The sequence below is a fragment of the Cricetulus griseus genome, chromosome 5, assembly GCF_003668045.3.
Source record: "Cricetulus griseus strain 17A/GY chromosome 5, alternate assembly CriGri-PICRH-1.0, whole genome shotgun sequence".
NCBI lineage: Eukaryota > Metazoa > Chordata > Mammalia > Rodentia > Cricetidae > Cricetulus > Cricetulus griseus.
Genome location: NC_048598.1, coordinates 118,733,044 through 118,755,524, shown reverse-complemented (window position 1 = coordinate 118,755,524; position 22,481 = coordinate 118,733,044). Strand labels below are relative to the sequence as shown.

At 40.3% G+C, this 22,481-nt stretch overlaps 1 protein-coding gene across 4 annotated transcripts in view; it reads left to right on the top strand.

Annotated features, from left to right (window-relative positions):
- The window catches only part of Ylpm1 (YLP motif containing 1), a 78,388-nt gene that overhangs the window by 26,197 nt on the left and 29,710 nt on the right, over positions 1–22,481 (top strand). For 2 of the 4 annotated variants that reach the window (XR_003485959.2, XM_027418531.2), the window contains exons 5-9: positions 8,811–10,907; positions 13,585–13,702; positions 20,298–20,715; positions 21,676–21,768; positions 21,983–22,163. Coding sequence is in view for 3 of the 4 variants with exons in the window: in XM_027418531.2 (XP_027274332.1) it covers positions 8,811–10,907; positions 13,585–13,702; positions 20,298–20,715; positions 21,676–21,768; positions 21,983–22,163 (2,907 nt within the window). In the remaining variant the exon portion in view is untranslated. The remainder of the gene's footprint in view (positions 1–8,810; positions 10,908–13,584; positions 13,703–20,297; positions 20,716–21,675; positions 21,769–21,982; positions 22,164–22,481) is intronic. The other 2 variants (XM_027418532.2, XM_027418533.2) reach the window with 2 other exon arrangements.

Below are 22,481 nucleotides of genomic sequence, written 5' to 3'. Positions count from 1 at the left end.
AGGTGCCTTTACTCACTGAACCGTCTCACTGGCCTGCAATATGTCTTTTGGTGCTATATATATCTTGGCGTGTGCGTGAATGCATGTGCATGATTTTGTTTAGCTATTTTGCATGTGTAGGTTGTAATCATACCGTATGTACTTTTTGAGTTTGTCATTTTCACTTGACACGTTACTGTCAGACTCATCCATGTTGTGTGTTGCAGTACTTTGTTCATTCTTGTTCTTATACAGTTTTCCATTGTGTGGATATACCACAGTTTACTTAAAGGATTGGAAATGTTTTATTTTAGGGTGTGGTCTGAACATGTTCTACACTGGTAGATGAGAAGTGGTTTCAGTTTATCTTTTTACCTGTATTATTTTCAGAGTTTGTTGTTTTATTATTTTTTAGCCTCCTTGTCAACTCTTAATATTGTTAAACTTTTAAAATGTTAGTTGCCAAGGGCCCAGGATCAGCATAGGAAGACTTGGTGGACTTTGCTGAGCTCCAGAATTATGCCGCTTTACATTTATTACTGGGTTATATTTTCTTTTGTATGAGATGCTGATTCAAGGCTTTTTTCATTAGAATATATTTATTTATAGAAAATTTTAATATATTATAAATTTCTCAGTCTACACTTTTTACTTTAACCCCCTGTAATAGCAGAAAAGGTGTCATTGTTGATCACTAGGTTCAGTGAACCCTTTTTAGTTTAAATTTTAAAGAGATTTATAGAAAAATTTAAAAGGATAGTGAAAAACCACTTTGAAGTTTTAATAAGCATTTTAAGAGAGTAAATTTACTTTGTATAAAATAGTTTTACACATAAAATCATGAAAGATAAATGTCATGTATCCTTTTAGCAAATCAATGATGGTCCAGATTCTTGCTACAGAATATGTATTAAAAGTCTTTCCTGTTTAATGACTAAGTGGTGGTAGTATTGCATATCTTCTGTCTTTTTAAAAAATGTATTGTTATTAAAAGAGGGTGGAGCTGGAGAAATGGATCGATAGTTAAGAGTACTGACTACTCTTCTAGAGGCTCTATGTTCGATTCCTAGTACCCAAATGGCAGCTCACAGCTGCCATATTCCAAAAATCAGACACTCTCTTAGACATGCATGCAGGCAAAATACCCCATACAATAAAGAAACAAACAAATAAATAGAATTTTTTGTTTGTTTATCAGTTCTTGAGCTTGAGAAAATTCATCTAGAATAGTGTCATTTGAGGACTCACACTTGGCAAATTCACTTATATAATGAATTGGATATGTTTTTTAGAGCCAGGAATGCTGTTTTCTTTGCACATACCTTTTGATTCTAATAATTAAAAAATTATTCCAACAATTAAACCATGTTTTGTGTCTGGGTGTGTTACCTATAATGCATGTCTGTGAACCACATACATGCCTGGTGTTGGTAGAGTCCAGAAGAGGGTATTGGATCCCCTGGAACTGAAGTTACAGGTGGTTATGACCATGTGGGTGCTCTGAATCTAACACAAGTCTTCTAGAAGAGTAGCCAGTACTTTCTTTTTTTAAAAGATTTTATCTATTTATTATGTATACAGTCTTGTGCCTGCATGCCAGCAGAGGGCACCAGATCTCATTCAAGGGTTGTGAGCCACCATGTGGTTGCTGGGAATTGAACTCAGGACCTCTGGAAGAGCAGTCAGTGCTCTTAACCACTGAGCCATCTCTCCAACCCCCTTAGAAGTTTGCCTTTTTATTTTTTATTTTTTATTTTTTTTTTGATTTTTCGAGACAGGGTTTCTCTGTGTAGCTTTGGAGCCTATCCTGGCACTCGCTCTGGAGACCAGGCTGGCCTTGAACCCATAGTGATCCGCTTGCCTCTGTCCCCCGAGTGTTGGGATTAAAGCTGCTGCACCACCAACGCCCGGCAAGTAGCCAGTACTCTTAACCACTGAGCCATCTCTTCAGCTCCCCAGTTGTAATAATTTTGAAACAACTTTATCTGCCAATTTTCTTCTCTTTGTTATTATAATTGGGAAATGAAAAATTGAATTTTCATTGGGCTTAATGAAGCCCCAAAGCAGTGTGCAATATTTTGGGCAATTCTAAGGTGATAACATTTTATTTTACCTTTGTTTCATTCTCTTAGGCAATTCCTTTTGTTGTAGTCTCCTTATTTTGATCTTTTTAAACATGATTGAGTAATTAAATCAAAAATAAATTATGGAGTGTTTCAGGATATAGGGGGAAATCATTAAGATTCAGTTTTTATAAATTCAAGAAAGAATCCAGTGATTCCAAATGATAGCTGCAGGATAATGTACATATTATTTTTCTTGCATTTACCTGTGGCTGTGCAGGAGCGGAGATTAGAGGACAGCTTGCTGAAATTGGGGCTCTTTTCCTATCACGTGAGTCCCAAAGGCAGGCTTAGTGGCCAGCACATTTACGTGCTGAGCTTTCCTGCTGGCCCTATTCTATTCTTTAAAACTTAAAATTTGTTTGCTCATATGTAGGCCTAGAAGGAAAGCTGTTACGAAATATGTTTTTATCTATAGATATAACCATTAAATTTTTTTTTTTAGCTAATACAGAGTACACAAACAGAAAAATAAGGGTTAATGATATCTTTGACTTTTTGGAGTGGGCTTCATTGTATGTATGTATGTATGTATGTATGTATGTATGTATGTATGTATGCTTTGCCTGCACGTATGTGTACTGCATGGTGCCTGCTGCTTTTGGGGGCGCACTGTGGGGGGTGTTGAGACAAGGTCTGCCTCTGTAGTCTTGGCTGTCCTGGAACTCTCTAGTACAGCAGACTGGCCTCTGTCTCCTGAGTGCTGGGATTAAAGGAGTGTGTCACCAGACTCTGCCTGGTGCTCTTGGAGTTTAGAAGTTGGTGTCAGATCTCCTGGAATTGGAATTATGGGTGGTTATGAGCCACCATATGTGTCCTGGGAACTGATTCTGGTTCCTTTTCAAGAACAAGTTCTCTTTAACCACTGAGTCATCATTCTAGCTCAGTGGTTCTCAACCTTCCTAATTCCTTGACCCTTTATTACAGTTCCTCGTGTTGTGGTGACCTTCAGCCATTTTGTTGGTACTTGTAACTGTAATTTTGCTACTGTTTTGAATTGTAATACAAATATCTGATATGCAGGATATCTGATATGTGACCCCTTTGAAAAGGTCATTTGAGCCACAGGTTGAGAGCTGATGCTCTAGCCCTTGTGGCTACACCACTGTTAAATGTCCACGTTCTGATAACTAACCCTCAGTCTGTGCTTATCCAAGCAGCCCTAACTAAACTCAGTGGGATGTACACCCAGATATGAAAGAGGGGGTAATGATTAGGAAGAAGGGGTTCGCTGGAAGTAGGTGGGGCAAGAGAAGGTAATGGGGAGTATATGTGGTCAGAATACTTAATACATGTCTAAAATTGCATTGTTTTGTTTTTAAAGGTGTAATTTCTTGAAAGGGTGCATGTCTCATTGATGATGATCTCTTAGTCATCTAGTAGCTGAGCAGCATTGCCCTACTGGGCCATTCCAGTCTGGATTTCAAATTTAGTTTAGGAAGCAGGTTTTATCGGTAAATTTAGTTTAGGAAGCTGTCTCAGTACAATGTTCAGCACGTTTTAACTACTTTCATTGCCACAAACTTGTTCTCTGAATGCCACACAGTAACTATGCTGTTGAAATGTGTTCCCAGTCCAACTCTTGGATGGTATGCTATCTCCTGGTGAATAAATCTCAATTATTATAAGATGATAATTTCCAGTACAGTCCTACTCCGAGAAATCCCTCTTAGAGAGGGGCGCAGAGCTCAGGTTCTAAGTTTAAGGTTTTCTTTAGACTTTGTCTGCTTTGACCTTGGTGCTTCCAGGCCTGAATCACAAGCACTTTCTATTGCAAGACCATTAACCACTACACTTGATAGTCTTGTTTCATCTTTTATTTTGGGGAGCTGAATAAACATTTTAACTACCGTCTTTCCTCCATATCTCTGCTACTTAAGAATCTTAATCTTCTTGGGTTCTACTGGCAAGCCAGTCACTTTTAAAAACAGATTGATTTATTTTATGTCTGAGTACTCTATCTTCACGTATACCTACATGCCAGAAGAGGGCGTCAAATCCCATTGTAGATGTTTGTCAGCCACCATATGATTTCTGGGAGTTGAACTCAAAAATTCTAGAAGATCAGCTAGTGCTCTTAACCTCTGAACCACCTCGATAGCCTTGCCAGCCACATTTTTACTTTATCCTTCCCTATCAACACAGTTCTTTGAAAGTTGCTGCTTGTACATTTTGTTGTTTGTCTTTCAGAATTTAAAAACAAGGGCTGAGGATATCAATCACTTGGCAGAGTATTTCTCTAGCATGTAGAGGCTCTAGTTGATGCTCAGCAACTCCACAAAGTAGAATGGTGGACTATACCTGTATATAATCCCAACACTGCCGAGGTTTGGTGATCAAAGGTTATCCTTGGCTACATAAGGAGTTTAAGGCCAGCCTGGTCTAGCGACCGTGTCTATGAAAACAAAACAAAAGAAAAGAAAAATTTAGAAATAACTCAAAGCTAAGGCTGGTCTACTACTGGTTACCTCTCTTCATTGTGGGTTTTTGTGTCTTCCACTTTCTTGTAGATCTGCAGAGTGGACTGAACTTCATTTCTCAGAATTCCTTTCTATGTTTCTGATTGCTCTGGTCCAGAGGGAGATTTTTATACCTACTGTGAGATTTATAGCTGGACAACCAAAAACACTCTAATCCTTTCCCTCAAAAGAGGTCTTTGGCATAGTGTTCACTTCTTGCTGATCACAGTTTTTAATACTCTGTAGCTTTAATACTAGTATATAAAGCTTATTGCTAAAACATCTTCTATTAGATGACAGAAAAGAAAACAAGTGAAACAAAGATACTTGGTATCTTTGGATATATTCCAATACTTGCTGTCGAACTAAGAAATGCTCACAACTCTTCGAGTTTTTAAAATGTTGTATTTTTTAATTATGTGTATGGTTATGTGTACACATAAGAATATCCTGGTGCTCAGGGTATAGGCATTTGTGAGCTGTGGACATGTGTACTGCGAACTGAACTCAAGTCCTCTTCAAGAGCAGTACATGCTTTTAACTGCTGAGCCATCTCTCAGCCTCTAGAATTCTTATTTCTACAACTGCTCATGCGGTTGTAGGCGATCCTTATACCTAGCTTCTCTTGGCTGCCATTCCATATCCCCTTTATTCTTAACAGACACCTCAGCTGATCCTGGTTCCTTGTTGACCCACAGAGAGAGAGGGTCAAGACCTCTGTCCTTTATTATATTTTTATTTACATGTATGTGTGTGCCTGTGGAGGCCAAAAAAGGATTCCTTGGAACTAGAAATTACAGGCCTCTGTGAATTACCTGACATGGATGCTGGGAACTGAAAGAGCAGCTGTCACTCTTAACTAACTGCTCAGCCTGTTTTATCTTGTGGTTTGTCTTTGTATGGTGTGTGACATGTATGTGGATATACATGTTTGGGTGTGTATGTGGAAGCTAGAGATTGATGTTGGTGTCTTCCTTTCATAGTCTGTATTTATGAGACAGGATCTCTTGCTGAACCCGGAATTGGCTAATCTGGCTAAGTTAGCTAGCCAGTTTGTCCCAGAGATCCCTGACTGCCTCCTGGGCACACATAGACAACCCACATCCACTCATCTTCTGTTTCTTTATATTTTATGTGTATAAGTGTTTGCCTACATATATATTTGTAGACCATGTGCTTGCCTGTTACCTACAGAGTTCAGAAGAAAATGTCAGATCCCTTGGAACTGGAGTTATGTATAGTGTGGGTGCTGGGACTTGAACCCAGGTCCTCTGCAAGGGCAAGTGCTAAACCACTGAGCCATTGCTCCAGCTCCCCATTCAGTTTTTATGTGGGTCCTGGCGCTCTGAACTCCAGTCCTCACACTTGCACCACAAGCATTTTACCCATTGAGTTATCTCTACAGTCCCTCCATTGACTTTAATCATGGGCACAGAAGTAGTCAGAGCTGTCTTGAAGAATCTCTTGTATTTCAGACTTACTCTTTACCTCATGTGATCCAGTGTCCTCCCAAAATTTAGGATTGGCTGAATGTAGTGGTACACACCTGTAGTCCCAGAATTTACACAAAGCAGGAGGGTCATGGCTTCTAGGCCAGCTCAGGCTCATGATAAGACCCTATGTCAAACAAGCAAACAGGATCAATTACTCCCAACCAGTACAGTACCGTCCATTTTTGTTGATTCAGAACCTCAAAGTAAAGTTGTGATCTCAACTTTCATTTTGTAGAATTGGTGTTGGCTCCCTGCTATAGAAGTAGTTCCCCCCTTGGAAACTAAGACTTTTACACTAGCAAAGCCAAATATGACATATTGGGAGCTAAATATTTTGCTAAAATTATTTTATTCCTCTTCATTGTCTTCCCACACAATGAATCAGAAACCCTTTATTAAAAGCATGAAAATTGTCAACTGTCCCTTAGGCACCAAAACCAGAAACTTTGCTGTCATCCTAAATGCAGTGTGTGAGAGTGTGTGTGTGTTTGTGTGTGTGTGTGTTGGGCTTCACTCGTAGTTGCCATTGGATGCATATAGCCTACAGGCCATGGTATGGACTCTTTGCTAGACTGTCTGTACATTCTGCTGATACTTCTCTTTGCTATGCAGCTTTGTAATCTCATATAATCCTGTTGTCTACTTTGGGAATTATATATTGTTGGAATCATTTTCTCTCCTTAATATTTATGTGTTTATGTATATGTATATGTTCTGTGCGTATGTAGGAGCCCTTGGAGGTCAGAAGAGGAATTGCAGATACCCAACATATGGGTGCTGGGAACTGAACTGAGCCATCTACAAGGGCAGAAAGCACTCCTGACCACTGAACCATCTCTCTAGCCACTCTAAATGCTTCCTTTTCCATACTTACTTAATTCCCACTGGTTAGAAAATGCTACTAGTTCTAACCCTCATCACTCACTTGATCTCTGTTTTTTACAGTTTCTTATCAGTTATGTTGGTGTCACCTTTATTACCTAAATTATTGACCATGAGTTCTAGGCCAGCTGGGCCTACATATAGCCCTATCTTAAACAAACAAACAGGATCAATTACTCTGTAAATTTTTTTCCTCTTCATCTGTTTTTTTTTTTTTTTAATGAATCTTTTAAAGGTTGGACTGCACTTAGTGACTCTAAAGCAATTATAAAATTATTGTAAACTTTTTTAACCAGCTGAATTAATCAGTCTTCTAGAGATCCAAAGGCAGAAGCCTTTAACAGATTAGAAATTGATTCTTTCTCAATCTCAAGGTTCATACAATGACTTAGAACTCGGGTTCCTTGTTGTTTGGAAGCAGCGCGAAAGGAGGAAGTGTGAAGGGGAGGGTGAGCTCTAATATACACAGGGACTACCCAGAAGGATGTGTCAAACCATTCTTAGTCCTTTTGCTAGAGCTTGGTGTGAGTTGTAGCTACAAGAGAGGTTGAGAAAGAGTCTACAGTAAGACTGAAAGTGTGGAGGCTGGATTAGAGTTGGAGAAGGGGAGTGAGTATTGGATTTCATCAGTCGTACCTACTATACAAGGCAAACAAAGTAGGTCTTCTAGAGACCATCAGCCACCTACCTCTTTGCCATATTCCTTAGCGTGCTGTCTTTCTACTCATTTTTTTCCCAACTCCCCTCTGCTTCAGCCACACTAAACCATTTGCAAACAAGGTATGTGCTTCTCTGCCTTTTTCCCTCTCATGTTGCTTTCTTAGCCTGAGGTACCCTTGCCATCCTATCAGAAGTTGCCTTTTAAGTCTCAAGCGAAGCATCTCTGCCTTATAAACCATTTATAGGGTGGTGCTCTTCTCACCCGGATGGTGCTGAGTATTCTCTGCCTGTTGTCTTTTTATCTGTTGACACTTTATCTACACTTATTATTTTTTATTTGATTGTAGAGTATGAAGGCCCTGATGACATCTTATTATTTCCTTTTTTAAAAAAAAAATTATTTATGTAATGTACATTGGGGTTTTGCCTGCATGTATGTCTGTATGAGGGTATCAGATACCCTGGAACTTGAGTTACAGACAGTCGTGAGCTGCCATGTGGGTGCTGGGAATTGAATCCGAGTCCTTTGGAAGAGCAGCCAGTGCTTTTTAACTGCTTGAGCCATCTCTCCAGCCCTGGCATTTTATTATTTCTTGTGTGTAGTATACTACCTGATGGGAGGAATGTTTTCTTTAATTATTGAGTGGTCCATAACCATCAAATTTCTGTCTAAACTTTCAAAAACTTTAGAGAACACTTTTAAAATATGGTGCATGTGTGTATGCATGTGGGTGTGTGTATGCATGCGTGTGTGACATTTGTAAATCAAAGATTTTAGTTCTTGCTCCAACAATATTTATAATTATATTGTATTTTCTGCTAAATGTTCCATACTTGGTTTTTAGTTATAATATTTAACCCTAAAAGTACTCATAGTTTGGAATCTTTTTTTTCTGTAAAAAGGAGTGGACTATTGCATGTACTAAAGCACAACACTTATAATTGCTTTTTAACATTTCATTAGATCAGTGACTTGTTGCAGATTGGTTGAAGTGAGTTAGATAATGCTGGCATGCTTTCTAAATCTAGACCTAAAATCTTCCAGGCACTGTTGCCTTAACATTCCAGTTTCTGATAAGTGACATGGGATTTGCTAATGACTGAGTCACTGTTATAAACAAAGTCTGAGGCAAGAGTGCCTTAAATAATCTTACATGGAGAATTTCCTTTTCCTGCTTTACTGTCTTGAGTAATATCTTTTGTTTTACTTGTAGATTTGATGGTCCTCGAAGATTTGAGGATTTAGGGTCAAGGTGTGAAGGACCGAGACCCAAAGGGCCTCGTTTTGAAGGAAATCTCTCCGATGGGCCAAGACCCAGATATGAAAGTCACCCAGCAGAGGGCACTAAAAGCAAATGGGGAACAATCCCCCGGGGTCCAGCATCTCAATTTTATATAACTCCCAGTACATCCCTAAGCCCTCGACAGAGTGGACCACAGTGGAAAGGCCCCAAAGCAACTGTTGGACAGCAGCATCAGCAGCAACCTAAGTCACAAGCAGAGCCTCTTTCAGGAAACAAAGAACCATTAGCAGGCACAAGTAGTAACCAGAAGAATTTTAAAATGCAATCAGCTGCATTTTCCACTGCTGCAGATGTCAAGGACACCAAGGCGGCTCAGTCGAATGAGAATTTAAGCGACTCTCAACAAGAGCCACCTAAAGGCCAAGTCTCGGAAGGGCATGTAGAGCCCTCTAATTGGAACCAGAATTCTCAAACTATGGATACTGAAATGGACAAAGCCAAAGGTGTTACTCGACCTCTATTCCTTGCCAAAAAACCTGTACCTACTCCATCTACCTTTTCCTTCAAACTAGAGAACATAGTGGGAGCAGTAGCAGCAGCATTGACTGCAGATAATTTCAAACCTTTTGGTTTTGGTTTGCCCCACTCAGAAAACAACCAAGGAAAAGGTCTGCCTCAGCCAGACAGCAAAGAAAATAGATTAGAAGGCAATAAAGACAGCAGCACGTCTTACAGAGGTCCTGAGCAAAACAGAGTGGAAGGTACACGGGATAAAGGACTAGTAAACAGAGGCCATTGCCAGACAATTAGTCAAGGTCCAGGGCTGGTCAAACAAGAAGACTTCCATGATAAGATGATGGGTAGAAGAGAAGACAGTCATGAGAAAATGAACAGAGGAGAAGGCAGTCGGGACAGGGTGTTGGTGAGGCCAGGAAGCAGTCGGAATAAAGTACCAGGTAGTCCACAAGACAGCCAGGACAGTAGAGCTGGCAGCCGAGAAAGGGGACCACCTCGAAGGGCTGGCAGTCAGGAGAGAGGACTTCCTCGAAGGGCCGGAAGTAGAGAGAGAGTACCCCCCCGAAGAGCTGGGAGCAGAGAGAAGGGACCACCTCGGGGGCCAGGCAGTCGAGAAAGGGGACTAGGAAGACCAGATTTTGGTCATGATAGAGTTCCATTCAGACCAGAACCAGGAGATGGTGGGGAGAAAATGTATCCTTATCACCGAGATGAACCTCCAAGGGCTCCGTGGAACCATGGAGAAGAGAGAGGACACGAAGAGTTTCCATTAGATAGTAGAAGTGCTCCAATTGAGCGAGAAAGACTCGATGACTGGGATAGAGAGAAATACTGGAGAGAGTGTGAACGTGACTATCAAGATGATACACTAGATCCGTACAGCGGAGAGGACAGGTTCTCAGCACCCTCTCGGTCTCATGATGGAGACAGGCGAGGCCCTTGGTGGGATGATTGGGAAAGAGATCAGGATATGGATGAGGGTTATGGTAGGGAAATGGACAGGGACTTAGACAGAGACATGGATCGGATTAGAAGACCCATGGATATATATGATAGAAATGTGGATAATGAGTGGGACAGAGATTATGGGAGACCACTGGATGAACAAGAATCACAGTTTCGTGAACGGGATATTCCATCTCTTCCACCTTTGCCACCCCTCCCACCTCTTCCACCTTTGGATAGATACCGGGATGATAGATGGAGAGAAGAAAGAAATCGAGACCATGGGTATGACCGAGATTTCCGTGATAGGGGTGAGTTAAGGATTCGAGAGTATCCAGAAAGAGGAGATACATGGCGGGAAAAGAGAGATTATGTTCCTGACAGAATGGACTGGGAAAGAGAACGGTTGTCAGACAGATGGTACCCATCTGATGTGGATAGACATTCCCCCATGGCGGAACATATGCCATCCTCACATCATTCCTCTGAAATGATGGGGTCCGATGCAAATTTAGACTCTGACCAAGGCCTTGGAGGGGTAATGGTTCTCAGTCAGAGGCAGCACGAAATCATTTTGAAAGCTGCACAGGAATTGAAAATGCTTCGGTAAGTTCACTCCTTAAGATCGTTTCTTCTAGCTCAAACAGATTTTCATACTGTATTTTTTTTTTTTTTGATGAAGTGTTTTCTTAAAACCTTAAACCTTAATTCCTAGAGCTTTGAATTTATATTTCTGGTTATTCAGTGCTGTTTGGGGGTTAGGATGGGTACTTGGAAACTGTTTACTATACAATATGCTCTAGGATGTGCAAATTGATTGCTGTTCTTGGCCTTTGTAGATGTGTTTCTGGCATGCCTTGAGTGTGCATGTTTCAAGTGTTAAATCTCAACCTTTCAGGACTCTGGATTTCACAGGGCTCGTATATTGAGCCTTCGTTGTTTTCAGTAGGCAGTTGGTTCTTTGGCATTGGCTGTGATAGGCTTCATAGTCTGTAGTCTTTGATGTGATGGGGGAAGGAGCTTTATTTTTCTCTGCTGGTGTGAAGAATGGTTTACCTGGGAGTATCTTCAGATTTGTCTGACTACTGATACTTTGTTTTGGGGATGTTCATCTTTCATTTTACCTGGAAGCAGGTATTTCTTCCTGTATTTTCATTGGGTAGTTGGATTTTTTTGTGTTTACTTATAGTCAACTTGTGAGTTTTATATAATATTCCTCATATAGTTGTGATAGTAGGGGTTTGTTTGTTTGTTTGTTTGTTTTTGTTTTTTTCCAAACAGGTTTTTGAGAAAATAAATGGTTAAGTTTTGATAGATTCTTATGTGTTTGTTTCATCTTTCATTCTGGTCTACATTTGCGAGTCATACTAGTTGAATTTGTAACTGAAACATTAGTACTAGAAAAACATGATAACAAAACATAACTGTAGGTTAAAATGAAAGATAATGTTCCAGGTGGCAAAATGGTTTCTTTGATCTATAGAAGAGTCTGAGGCAGTCTTTTTTTCTAGGTTACTCATGAGTATGACATAAGGCTTGCCCTGGAACATTTAGCTACTTGCTTCTAAATTGTGGGCACTTTTAATTCACACCTACTCTGTGCTGGGCACTGCACTGGTCCTCCCATCTTAAATAACCTTATCTGTCTAAAGACTTGCAGAGAAAATAATATCATTCTCATTTCACAGATAATACTAAGACTTGCTGAGATTCACTAGGCTATTAAATGCAGACCCAGAATTTGAACTCTGACTCTAAAATCTGTTTTTATGGCGAACAAAAACTGAATGGTGATTGGTTACTAAACTTGCAATTTCTTCCCTTCCCTTACTTAACATTACCTTTTCATGCATTGTTGCTTTGCATAGAATTACTGGATGAAAGGTGCTGCTTATTCATCTCTCTTTTTTTTTTTTCTTCAACCTCTTCCTAAGCAACAAAACCTGATCTAAATATATGGAGTAATGGATACTAGTGATTGCAATTGATAATACATACATTATAGTATGCCTTTATAAAGGCAAGGAATACCATAAGCACTATTTACATGAGCCAGTAACAAGTCTTATATACTTTGTGTCCATTTGAGTGACAATATTGTATATAAAGAGAGTTTGTAAAAATTCTGGAGAGGTTGTAGTAGACATTGTAAATGTAGAAGGTGGGAATTGTAAGGAAAAGTAAAGGGACTTTAGCTAGGGAGTAAAATAAGCAGTATAAATGAATCTTTAGGAATACTAAGTACTGTTTCTGAGAATATAGACTGGCGAATGTTCTCACCATCTAAAGCAGATAGTAAACTAAAATGCTCTTAAGAATCAGGCAAGTGGGGCTGGAGAGATGGCTTAGTAGTTAAGAGTACTGACTTCCTTCCAGAGGAACAAGGTTCCATTCCTAGCACCCCTCACGGCAGCTAGCAACTGTCTGTCTGCTCCAGTTCCAAGGGGATCCATCGCCCTCTTCTGGCCTCCACGGGCACTGCATGCACATGCAGGCAAAACACTCATATACAAAGTAAAAATAAATAATGCAAAAAGGGTTTTTTAAGAGATGAGTAACAAAAATGAATGAAAGTGGACCAGGTAGAACTCTGGAGTGTGGTGAGGAATTTGATGAACTGCTTCATCTAACATGTCAGCCATGGCTCCACATAGCTAATTGTTGATTTGGGAGCATATAGGCCTAATATGAATCAAAACTCTTTAGAAACTCAATTCCTATGTAAAGTGTTTCCTTTGTAAATAATGATAATAATGTAAATAATGAGAGGCAAGTGTGGCGGCACATACCTGTAATCCCAGTGCTTGGGAGGTGGAGGCAAAAGAACGAGTTCAAAGTTGTTTGACCATTTTGAGCCCAGCCTGGAATACATGAGACTGTTTCACACCCCCATCTCCCAAAGAAAACAGGCCTCCTAAAAAAGCCTTCCTAGACTATATTTTACTCACAGTCTGTTTTGTGACTTTTGAAGTATTGAAAAAAATTAGCAAGATTAAAAGAGAAACATGATGGGTAGGCAATGTACTACGGAGGCAGGTTGTAGAGTCTGTCTTTGAAGATCATTGGTAATTTATGATTGTAGGTCTTAGAGGGCTGATGGGTTAGTTGTGTAAAATCAAGAAAATGTTACCAAAGAGGTGCAGTATGGACTCTGCACAGAGTTTTAGGATAAAGTTTTTTGCTGTTTTTCTTTCTTGTATTTTTGAAAGTTGGTTTTAGTCATGGTTGTTTAGGGATGATGTAAACATGCTTTAAGTACAATGGCAATTTCATTTGTTTACAGAGAACAAAAAGAACAGCTTCAAAAGTTAAAAGACTTTGGAGCTGAGCCACAGATGGCCGACCATCCACCACCCCAAGACTCAAGACTACAGAATGCATCAAGACCTGGGATATATCCGGTATGGGAAAATGTGTACTCAGAAAATGAAATGGTTTTTACCTCATGTGTTTATATGACGTTGGATTTTTAAAATTGCAATAAGCATAAATTTCCAGTGTAAAAACATAAATTTTAGCTGGGCGGTGGTGGCGCAAGCCTTTGGTTCCAGCACTCAGGAGGCAGAGACAGGCGGATCTCTGTGAGTTCGAGACCAGCCTGGTCTTACAAGAGCTAGTTCCAGGACAGCCTCCAAAGCCACAGAGAAACCCTGTTTGGAAAAACCAAAAAACAACAACAACAACAAAAAAAACAAACCACCCCCCCCCCAAAAAAAAAGAAAACCCATAAATTTTAGAAAAGTGAAAGCTTCGAACATCTTTCATAGTAGTTAGACATATGCAAGAATCGCTCCTTTACCTAGGCTTTGGTAAATAGACCAAGCACCCCTGTGCTTGTAGCTTCATGTTCACTGGGTTCAGTCATCAGTACTGCACTCTTCCCAAAACCCTCACGTTTCAAGTAAAAGGGTTCGCTGGCAAAATAGTACTTGCTGCCAAGCTAGTAACCCGAGTTTGGCTGTAGGATTTTCCTAGTACGTGTGTATTTGTGTGTGTTATGTGGTGTATCTACACTTGTGGGGGTAGTGCTTCCTGTGTATGTGCAAAGTTGGAGAGCAAAGATCAGTTTGAGTTATCTTCCTCTGTCTTGCCCAACTTTTTTTTTCCTAGATTGTCTGGGTAGCCAGCCCGCAGAATCCACCTGTCTTCACTTCCCCAGACTGTAGTTATATGTTCATACTGCTATACCTACTTTTTACTTAAATGGTCTAGAATCTGAACTCAGGTCCTTCTGCTTGCACAGCAAGTATCTTACCCACCCCTTCACCATCTAATCTGTTCATTTCAGATAGTCCTGTGTCCTGTCTAGGTCGGACTAGATGTGAACTCAGTGTTCCCTTCCCATTTAGATGAGAGAAGGACTTTAACATTGTAGCTTGGTGCGCAGTGCCCTTCAAGCAGTAGCAAGAAAGAGTTGAGTGAACCAGTTATGGTGGTACACGCCTTTAATTCTAGCACGTGGGAGTCAGAGGCAGGTGAACACCTGTGAATTCCAGGCCCGCCTCTACTACGTAGTGTGAGAGCCTGTCTCAAAGAAAAAAGTTGAGTGACTAATTTCTATTGCTTTATTTTTTCTTACATTGTTTGTTACTCCACCTTTAAGTTGGTGATGAACTACTTTTTAAATTTCCATTTATTTACCTATTTTGTGTGTTTGAGGGTGGGGGTTGCATGCCATGGTGCCCATGGGAAAATCAGAACATATCGTTTTAGAGTCAGTTCTTTTCATTCTACCATGTGGATCCCAAGGATCAAACTCAGGTTATTAGCCTGGCAGCTGGTACCATCTTGCCAGGTTTTATACTTTAAAAATATGGAGGTTGCAGGGAAGTATGATACTAAGGACTGAGTCTAGTGTGTTGCTCCCAGAGTGTCACTCATGTAGGCAAGTGATCTACCACTTGAGCTGCATTTCCCAGCCCTTACTACTTTTTAAATTATTATTATTTTTAGATTTATTTAGAGTATGTATGAGTATTTCGCGTGCGCGCGCATGTGTGTGTGTGTGTGTGTGTGTGTGTGTGTATGTGTGTGTGTGTGTGTATGTGTATTTGCACCATGAACTTACCTGGTGCCCATGAAGGTCAGAAGAGGGTCTCAGATACCCTGGGACTAGAGGTAAAGATACATATGGTTGTGAGCCTCCATGGGAGTGCTAGGAATCAAACCTGGTCCTCTGTAAGAGTAGCAGGTACTCACAGCCACTGAGCCAACTCTCCAGCCCCACTGTTTATGTAGTAACTGTACTGAAGTAATAAATTCCATCGCATCAAAAACGTTCTCTCATACCCTTGTATTTTGAGCAGTACTGCCTGCTCTTTACTCCACTGTAGGCAGTACTAATATGTATTTAGCCAGATGGACATTTTCTTTAAAAGACTTATTTGATGTGTGTGAGTGTGTATCTGTGTGTTGAAGTTGATGTGCATGCTGTGGCGCCTTCAGAGCTCAGAAAATGACGTCAGATACTTGGGAGCGAGAGTTGAAGGCGGTTGTGAGCCTGTTGGTAGGTGCTGCCCACCAAACTCTAGCCCTCTGTGAGAGCAACAAGCGTAACAACTGCAGAGCCATCTCTCCAGCCCCCATTTTAATTACATTTTATTTATTTATTTATTTATTTATTTATTTATTTATTGTGTGTGTGAGAGAGACAGACAGAGACAGAGACAGAGAGACAGAGAGTTAGACAGAGAGAGAATCACTCACAGGACAATAATCTACTTTCCAGTGGTATTTTATATTTTTCCTGTATGAGCCTGACCTTTGCTGACTATAGCTTGCTATACCATATTCTCCTAGTACGTGGGACCCTTAGCAGTCCTGAGAATACCATTCCACTTGGAGACACTCTTGCCACTTGCACATTGTTCTCTGTCCCCCATCTTCTGGCTGGTTTTTGTTTATCTTTTAGGACTCAGCGCTCCCATTTTCTTTTCCACATCTAACAGTGGTCTCTATCACCATTCATCTTCCTGTACTTTGATTTGTCTTGTTTTCTTGTCATTTTTCCTTTCTAAATTGAGCTCCTAGGATAAAAACTATCTTTCGTCTTCATGTCTTGTTGTAAGTGGTTGAAGCTCTAGATCAGTGGTTTTCAACCTGTGGGTTGAAACCTCTTTGGGGATCACACATCAGATACCCTGCATATCAGATATTTATGTAACTATTCATAAATAGTTACAGTAGCAAAATTACACTTATGAAGTAGCAGTGAAAATAATTTTATGGTTAGGGGTCATCACAACGTGAGGAACTGTACTAAAGGGCTGCACATTAGCAAGGCTGAGAACCACTGCCTTAGATTATAGATCCACGTTCCTGTTTTGTTCATCTGACAAAACAAGCTTTCCCATATCAACTATATGTATTATTTGATGCACAGAAATTTATTGAACTGTTCTATTTCTTTTAATCTTTCACTGTTATTAACAAATTTTTTGTATCGGGTTTTTAGTTTGGGTATCTTAAATTCTAAAGTATGAAACTTAAGTAAAAGATAAGACATTCTCAGCCGGGCGGTGGTGGCACACGCCTTTAATCTCAACACTCAGGAGGCAGAGGCAGGTGGATCACTATGAGTTTGAGGACAGCCAACACTGCACAGAGAAACCTTGCCTTGAAAAGACAAAGACATTCTGTTTGCTCAAATAATGTTGCTATTTAAATCTATACCTGCCAGACATATCCAGAGACAATTTGTCTCATGTTTGTTAATAGAATTAAATCTTGACCTAACAAATAAATAATAAAGGCATTTAAAACTTATTCTTTTATTTTTGTTTGTTTGTTTTTTGTCTTTTTGAGACAGGGTTTCTCTGTGTAACAGCCCTACCTGTCCTACAACTCCCTCTGTAGACAAGGCTGGCCTTAAACTCACAGAGATCTGCCTGTGTCTGCCTCCTGTGTGCTGGGATTAAAGGCACATGCTACTACCTCCCAGCTTAAAACTTACTCTCAGTACATTCAGACAACCCCCTTATATAGTTGTATAACATGTATAACATCTGCACCATAACTAGCACACACTTTTAAAAGATTTTTTTGTTTGTTTTTTTGTTTGTTTTTGTTTTTTGAGACAGGGTTTCTCTGTGTAGCTTTGGAGTCTGTCCTGGCACTCACTCTTTCTTTTTAAAAGTCTGTGTGCATGTCTGTGTGAATAGGTGTCATATAGGCCAGAAGAGAGCTTTCATTGGATCCCCTGGAACTGGAGTTATGGACAGGTGTGAGCCGCCCAGTGAGGGTGCTGAGAACTAAATTCAGGTCCACTGGAAGACCAGTGCTCTTAACTTTTGAGCCATCTCTTCAGCCTCCTTGTATACATTGTTGGTAACTGGTAACATTAATATTTTTCTATGCTGTGGATGATGGTGGCAGCGGTACATGCCTTTAAATCCCAGCATTTGGGAGGCAGAGACAGGCGGGTCTCAAAGTTTGAGGTTACCCAGGGTTACCCAGAAAACCCCCATCTTGAAAAATTCCTCCCACCACACAAATTTTGCCATGTTAATTAGTATCAGTAAAGTCCATTTTTACTCAAAAGCCTGATTTTATTTATTTTTAAAATATGCTGCTTTTCCTTAAAATTTATTATTTTTAATTTTATGAGTATCAATGTTTGCTTGCTTTTATGTAACTGTACTACTTATGTGTTTAATGCTCACAGAGGCCAGGAGAGGATGACAGGTCCTCCGGAACTGAAGACAGATGGCTGTCAGCTGCCATGTCTGAGTTTTCTGGAAGGGCAACCAGTGCTTTTAAACACTGAGTCATGTCTCCAGCCCCCAAAGTCCAATTTTTAAGCACAGCCTATAAATGAGTAAATACATAAGTAATATACACTGTTGGTGTTCCAAGGTCCAAAATAGCTGTCAGTGAAACATAAATAGACAACAACCTGTAGACTAAGAAATAAATAGGAAGTGTTTTATTTGAGCACTTTATTGACTGAGTAATTTCCTCAGCCCCTTAGTGATTCGTAAACTAAATTCACTGATCACATGTCACTATAATCTAATTTTAAAATATCTTCTTATTCCAGTAAAATACCTGTGCTATCTTATAGTTCTTCCTTAACCCCAAGCAGCCTTTTTACATTTTCTGTCTTTGTAGTTTTGCCTCTCTGAGCATTTCATATAAATTGAATGTAACATATAGTCCTGTATTTTTGGCTGCTTTCACTTAGCATAACATTTTTGAGTTCATGTCATAGCAAGAGTTGATACTTCATTTCTTTTTATTGCTAGGTAATATTCATTGTATATATGTATACTACATACTGTTTATTCATTCACCAGATGTCTGACATCTGGATTGTTGACTTATGCTGTGAATATTTATGTGTTAATCTAATTAGAACAGAATGGCCTTTTTTATGTTTTTTGTTTTGTTTTGTTTGTGACAGCGTTTCTCTGGGTGTCCTGGAACTCACTCAGTAGACCAGGCTGGCCTTGAACTCATAGAGATCTTCCTGCCTCTGCCTTCCAGGTGCTAGAACTAAAGGTGTGTACCACTACCACCTGGCCCCGTCTTCCTGAGTGCTGGGATGATCTGAGACACAGCTTATGCTGGGGGGTTTTGTTTATCTTTTTAACAAAGCATAGTCTAGGCTGTTCTCAAATTTACTGTGTAGCTGATGATGGCCTTGAATTCATCCACCTCCACTTCCCTGGAAGGATGAATGGGTATGCCACTGTGCCCAGCTAGAGTTATCGAAGTTTTATTTATTAAGAATTCAATTATTTTATTAGGAATGACATTTCTGTATTTAGTTTTTCCTTTCTGTGGACTGTCTTCATTTTCCTGCTGGTGTTTCTGTGTATGTGTGTGCCCACATGTACATATGTGTGTATGTATATATGGAAACCACTGATCAACCTCAGTTATTGTTCCTCAAATAACTGTATACTTGTTTGTTAGATGGTAGGCATCTCACAGACATGGGGCTCACATTTATGCTAGGCCTCCTGGTCATGAAACCCCCTGGGTCTTCCTGACTCTGCTTCCCCAGCTGGAGGAGTACAAACATGTGCCACCATTTCCAATTTTGAAAAAAGGTTTACTTATTTTTATTTATGTTTTTAAGTATTTTGTTTATATGTGTGTGCACCACATGTATGCTTTCAAATGTCAGAATGTATCAGGTCCCCTAGAACTGGAATCACTGGTCATTGTAAGCCACCATGTGAGTGCTGGGAATTGAACTCAGGTTCTCTGCAATTAGCAAGTACTCTTAACCACTGAACCATCTTTTCAAACCATGCCCAATTATTTTTATGTGAGTTCTGTTACTTGAACTCAGGTCCTCATATTACATAGCAGGCATTTTACTGGCAGAGTTATCTCTCCATCTCCTGCTGATATGTTTTACTTCTAAAATTTTTTGAAGCCGTGTGGTGGTGGCACACGCCTTTAATCCCAGCACTCAGCGAAGAGGCAGATGGATCTCCAACCTGGTCTACAGAGTGAGTTCTAGGACAGTTAGGGGGCTACCCAGTCTTGGGGGGGGAAATGGAACTCAATATGTCAGCCTTGAATTCACAGAGATCTTCTTTCAAGTGTTGGGATTAAAGGCATCACCACCATGCAGAGAGAGAGAGAGAGAGAGAGAGAGAGAGAGAGAGAGAGAGAGAGAGAGAGAGAGAGAGAGAGAGAGGAGAGAACTTGTGTGCTCGATTTTTGAATTATGTATATGCATGAGGTAGATATGTGCAGAGGACCAGAGTTCTTGGCTTCTCCTAGGGCTGGAGTTACAGATGGTCTGCTCAGCATGGATATGAGGAAATGAACTTGTGTCTTCTGCAAGAGCAATGAGTGATCCTAACCACTGAGCAATCTCTCCAGTGCCTACCAGTGTCTTTAAAAACACAAAAGCTTTACATTTTTAATATATCTTGTATATTAATTTTTTAATTGATTGAGAACTAGATTTTAATTTCTACACATCTGAGACAATGTATACAGTGACTAGCTTACTGAGCCATTTACTTTGTTCTCTAGCCCCCAGGATCCTATAGACCACGCCCTCCTATGGGTAAGCCACCAGGGTCAGTTGTAAGACCCTCTGCTCCACCAGCAAGATCATCTGTTCCTATGACTAGGCCACCTGTGCCAATACCACCACCGCCTCCTCCGCCTCCACCACCACCACCGCCTCCTCCAGTCATAAAGCGAAAACCATCTATGAAACAGGAACGCTGGGACGAAGATTCTTTCTATGGGCTCTGGGATACAAATGTTGATCAAGGACTAAATTCAGAATTTAAGTCAGACACTGCAGCAATTCCGTCTGCTCCGGTATTACCACCCCCACCTGTTCATCCTTCCATTCCACCTCCTGGCCCAGTGCCTATGGGTATGCCACCAATGTCCAAACCTCCGCCAATGCAGCATACAGTTGATTATGGCCATGGCCGAGGTGAGTATTGATGGTGAACCTATGGTTGGAGTTCTACAGGAATTGTTTGCTGGTGGTGGTAGTGATTTTGTTTTTGTAAGAGAGGATGACTTAGCCAAGACTGGTTCCAAATTCACTATGTAGCAGAAAATTTCTGACCAAGTTAGGGTTACTATTGCTGTGATGAAACACCAAACTGCAAGTTGCAGAGCAGAGGGTTTATTTGTCTTACACTTACTTCCCTATTGTAGTCTATCATTGAAGGAAGCCAGAACAGGAACTTAAGCATGGCAGGGACCTGGAGGCAGGAACTAATGCAGGGACCATGGAGGGGTGCTCCTTACTGGCTTGCTCTTTGTGGCTTGCTTAGCTTATTTATTTATTTATTTATTTATTTATTTATTTATTTATTTATATTTATTTATTTATTTATTTATTTATTATACAGTGTTCTGCCTGCGAGGTCAGAAGAGGGCACCAGATCTCATTATAGATGGTTGTGAGTCAGCCTATGGTTGCTGGTAATCGAGCTCAGGATCCCTGGAAGAGCAGCGAGTGCTCTTAACCTCTGAGCCATCTCTCCAGCCCTATAGCTGGATCTTATGGGGCATTTTCTCACTCGAAGGTTCCTCCTTTCTGGTTACTCTAGTTTGGGTCAAGTTGATGTAAAACCAGCCAGGAAAAAGGACCTGAAACTCCTGCTCCTAACCTCCCAAGTTCTGGGATTATAGTGTATACCAGTGCACCTGGCAGGATTGGTTTTCTGGAGAGGGGATTATAAGTATTTGAAGACACTAATTGGCCCTGGAACTCATTTATGTAGTCCATACTCCCTGAAAGCTCTGGATTCTCCTGCCTCAGCCTCCTGAGTGTGGATTATAGTTGTATACTACCATGCCAGATTTCTACAGAAATTATTAACCTCAGGTTTGGTTTTCTTAAGTTTCATTCTTACATTTCATCCCTGGTTTTCTTTGCCAGATATGCCTACTAATAAAGTTGAACAGATACCATATGGAGAAAGAATAACTTTGCGCCCAGATCCATTACCTGAAAGGTCAACTTTTGATGCAGGTGGGATTCCCAGAGAGAATAATAATTTTAAGCTTAACTTTAAGCCTAATTATTACAAGATTTCCATCCTTAGCAAGATTAGGCTTTCCTTTAACATCACTAAAAGATTCTTAAGTTTGAGACGTTGATTTATACTACTTGTGAACTTAACATTGTACTTCTTGCTTTTAGTTCTAAAGACACTTACAGTTATTATTTTGTACTGTTTTTATAGAGCATGCAGGCCTGCGTGATAGAGACAGAGACCGTGAACCTTATTTTGACCGTCAAAGTAATATAGCAGATCATCGAGATTTTAAGAGGGACCGAGAGACACATCGAGATAGAGACCGAGATCGTGTTCTTGACTATGAGCGGGATCGATTTGACAGAGAACGCAGATCTCGAGATGACAGGTATAACTGTGAAAAAGTCTTTGCTATGTATGTAAAATATCTTGTGTAAATTCAGCAAAAGCCAGGATTTTTTTGTTTTGTTTTGTTGAGTTTTTTTTTTTTTTTTTTTTTTTTTGAGATAGGGTCTCTCTACTATATCACTCTGACTTTCCTGGAAGTTGCTATGAAGATCAGGCTGGCTTCGAGCTCACAGAGATGCACCTGCCTCTGTCTCTTGAATGCTGAAATTAGCCAGATGGTGGCAGTGCATGCCTTTAATCCCAGCACTGAGGAGGCAGAAGCAGGCGGATCTCTGTGAGTTGGAGGCCAGCCTGGCCT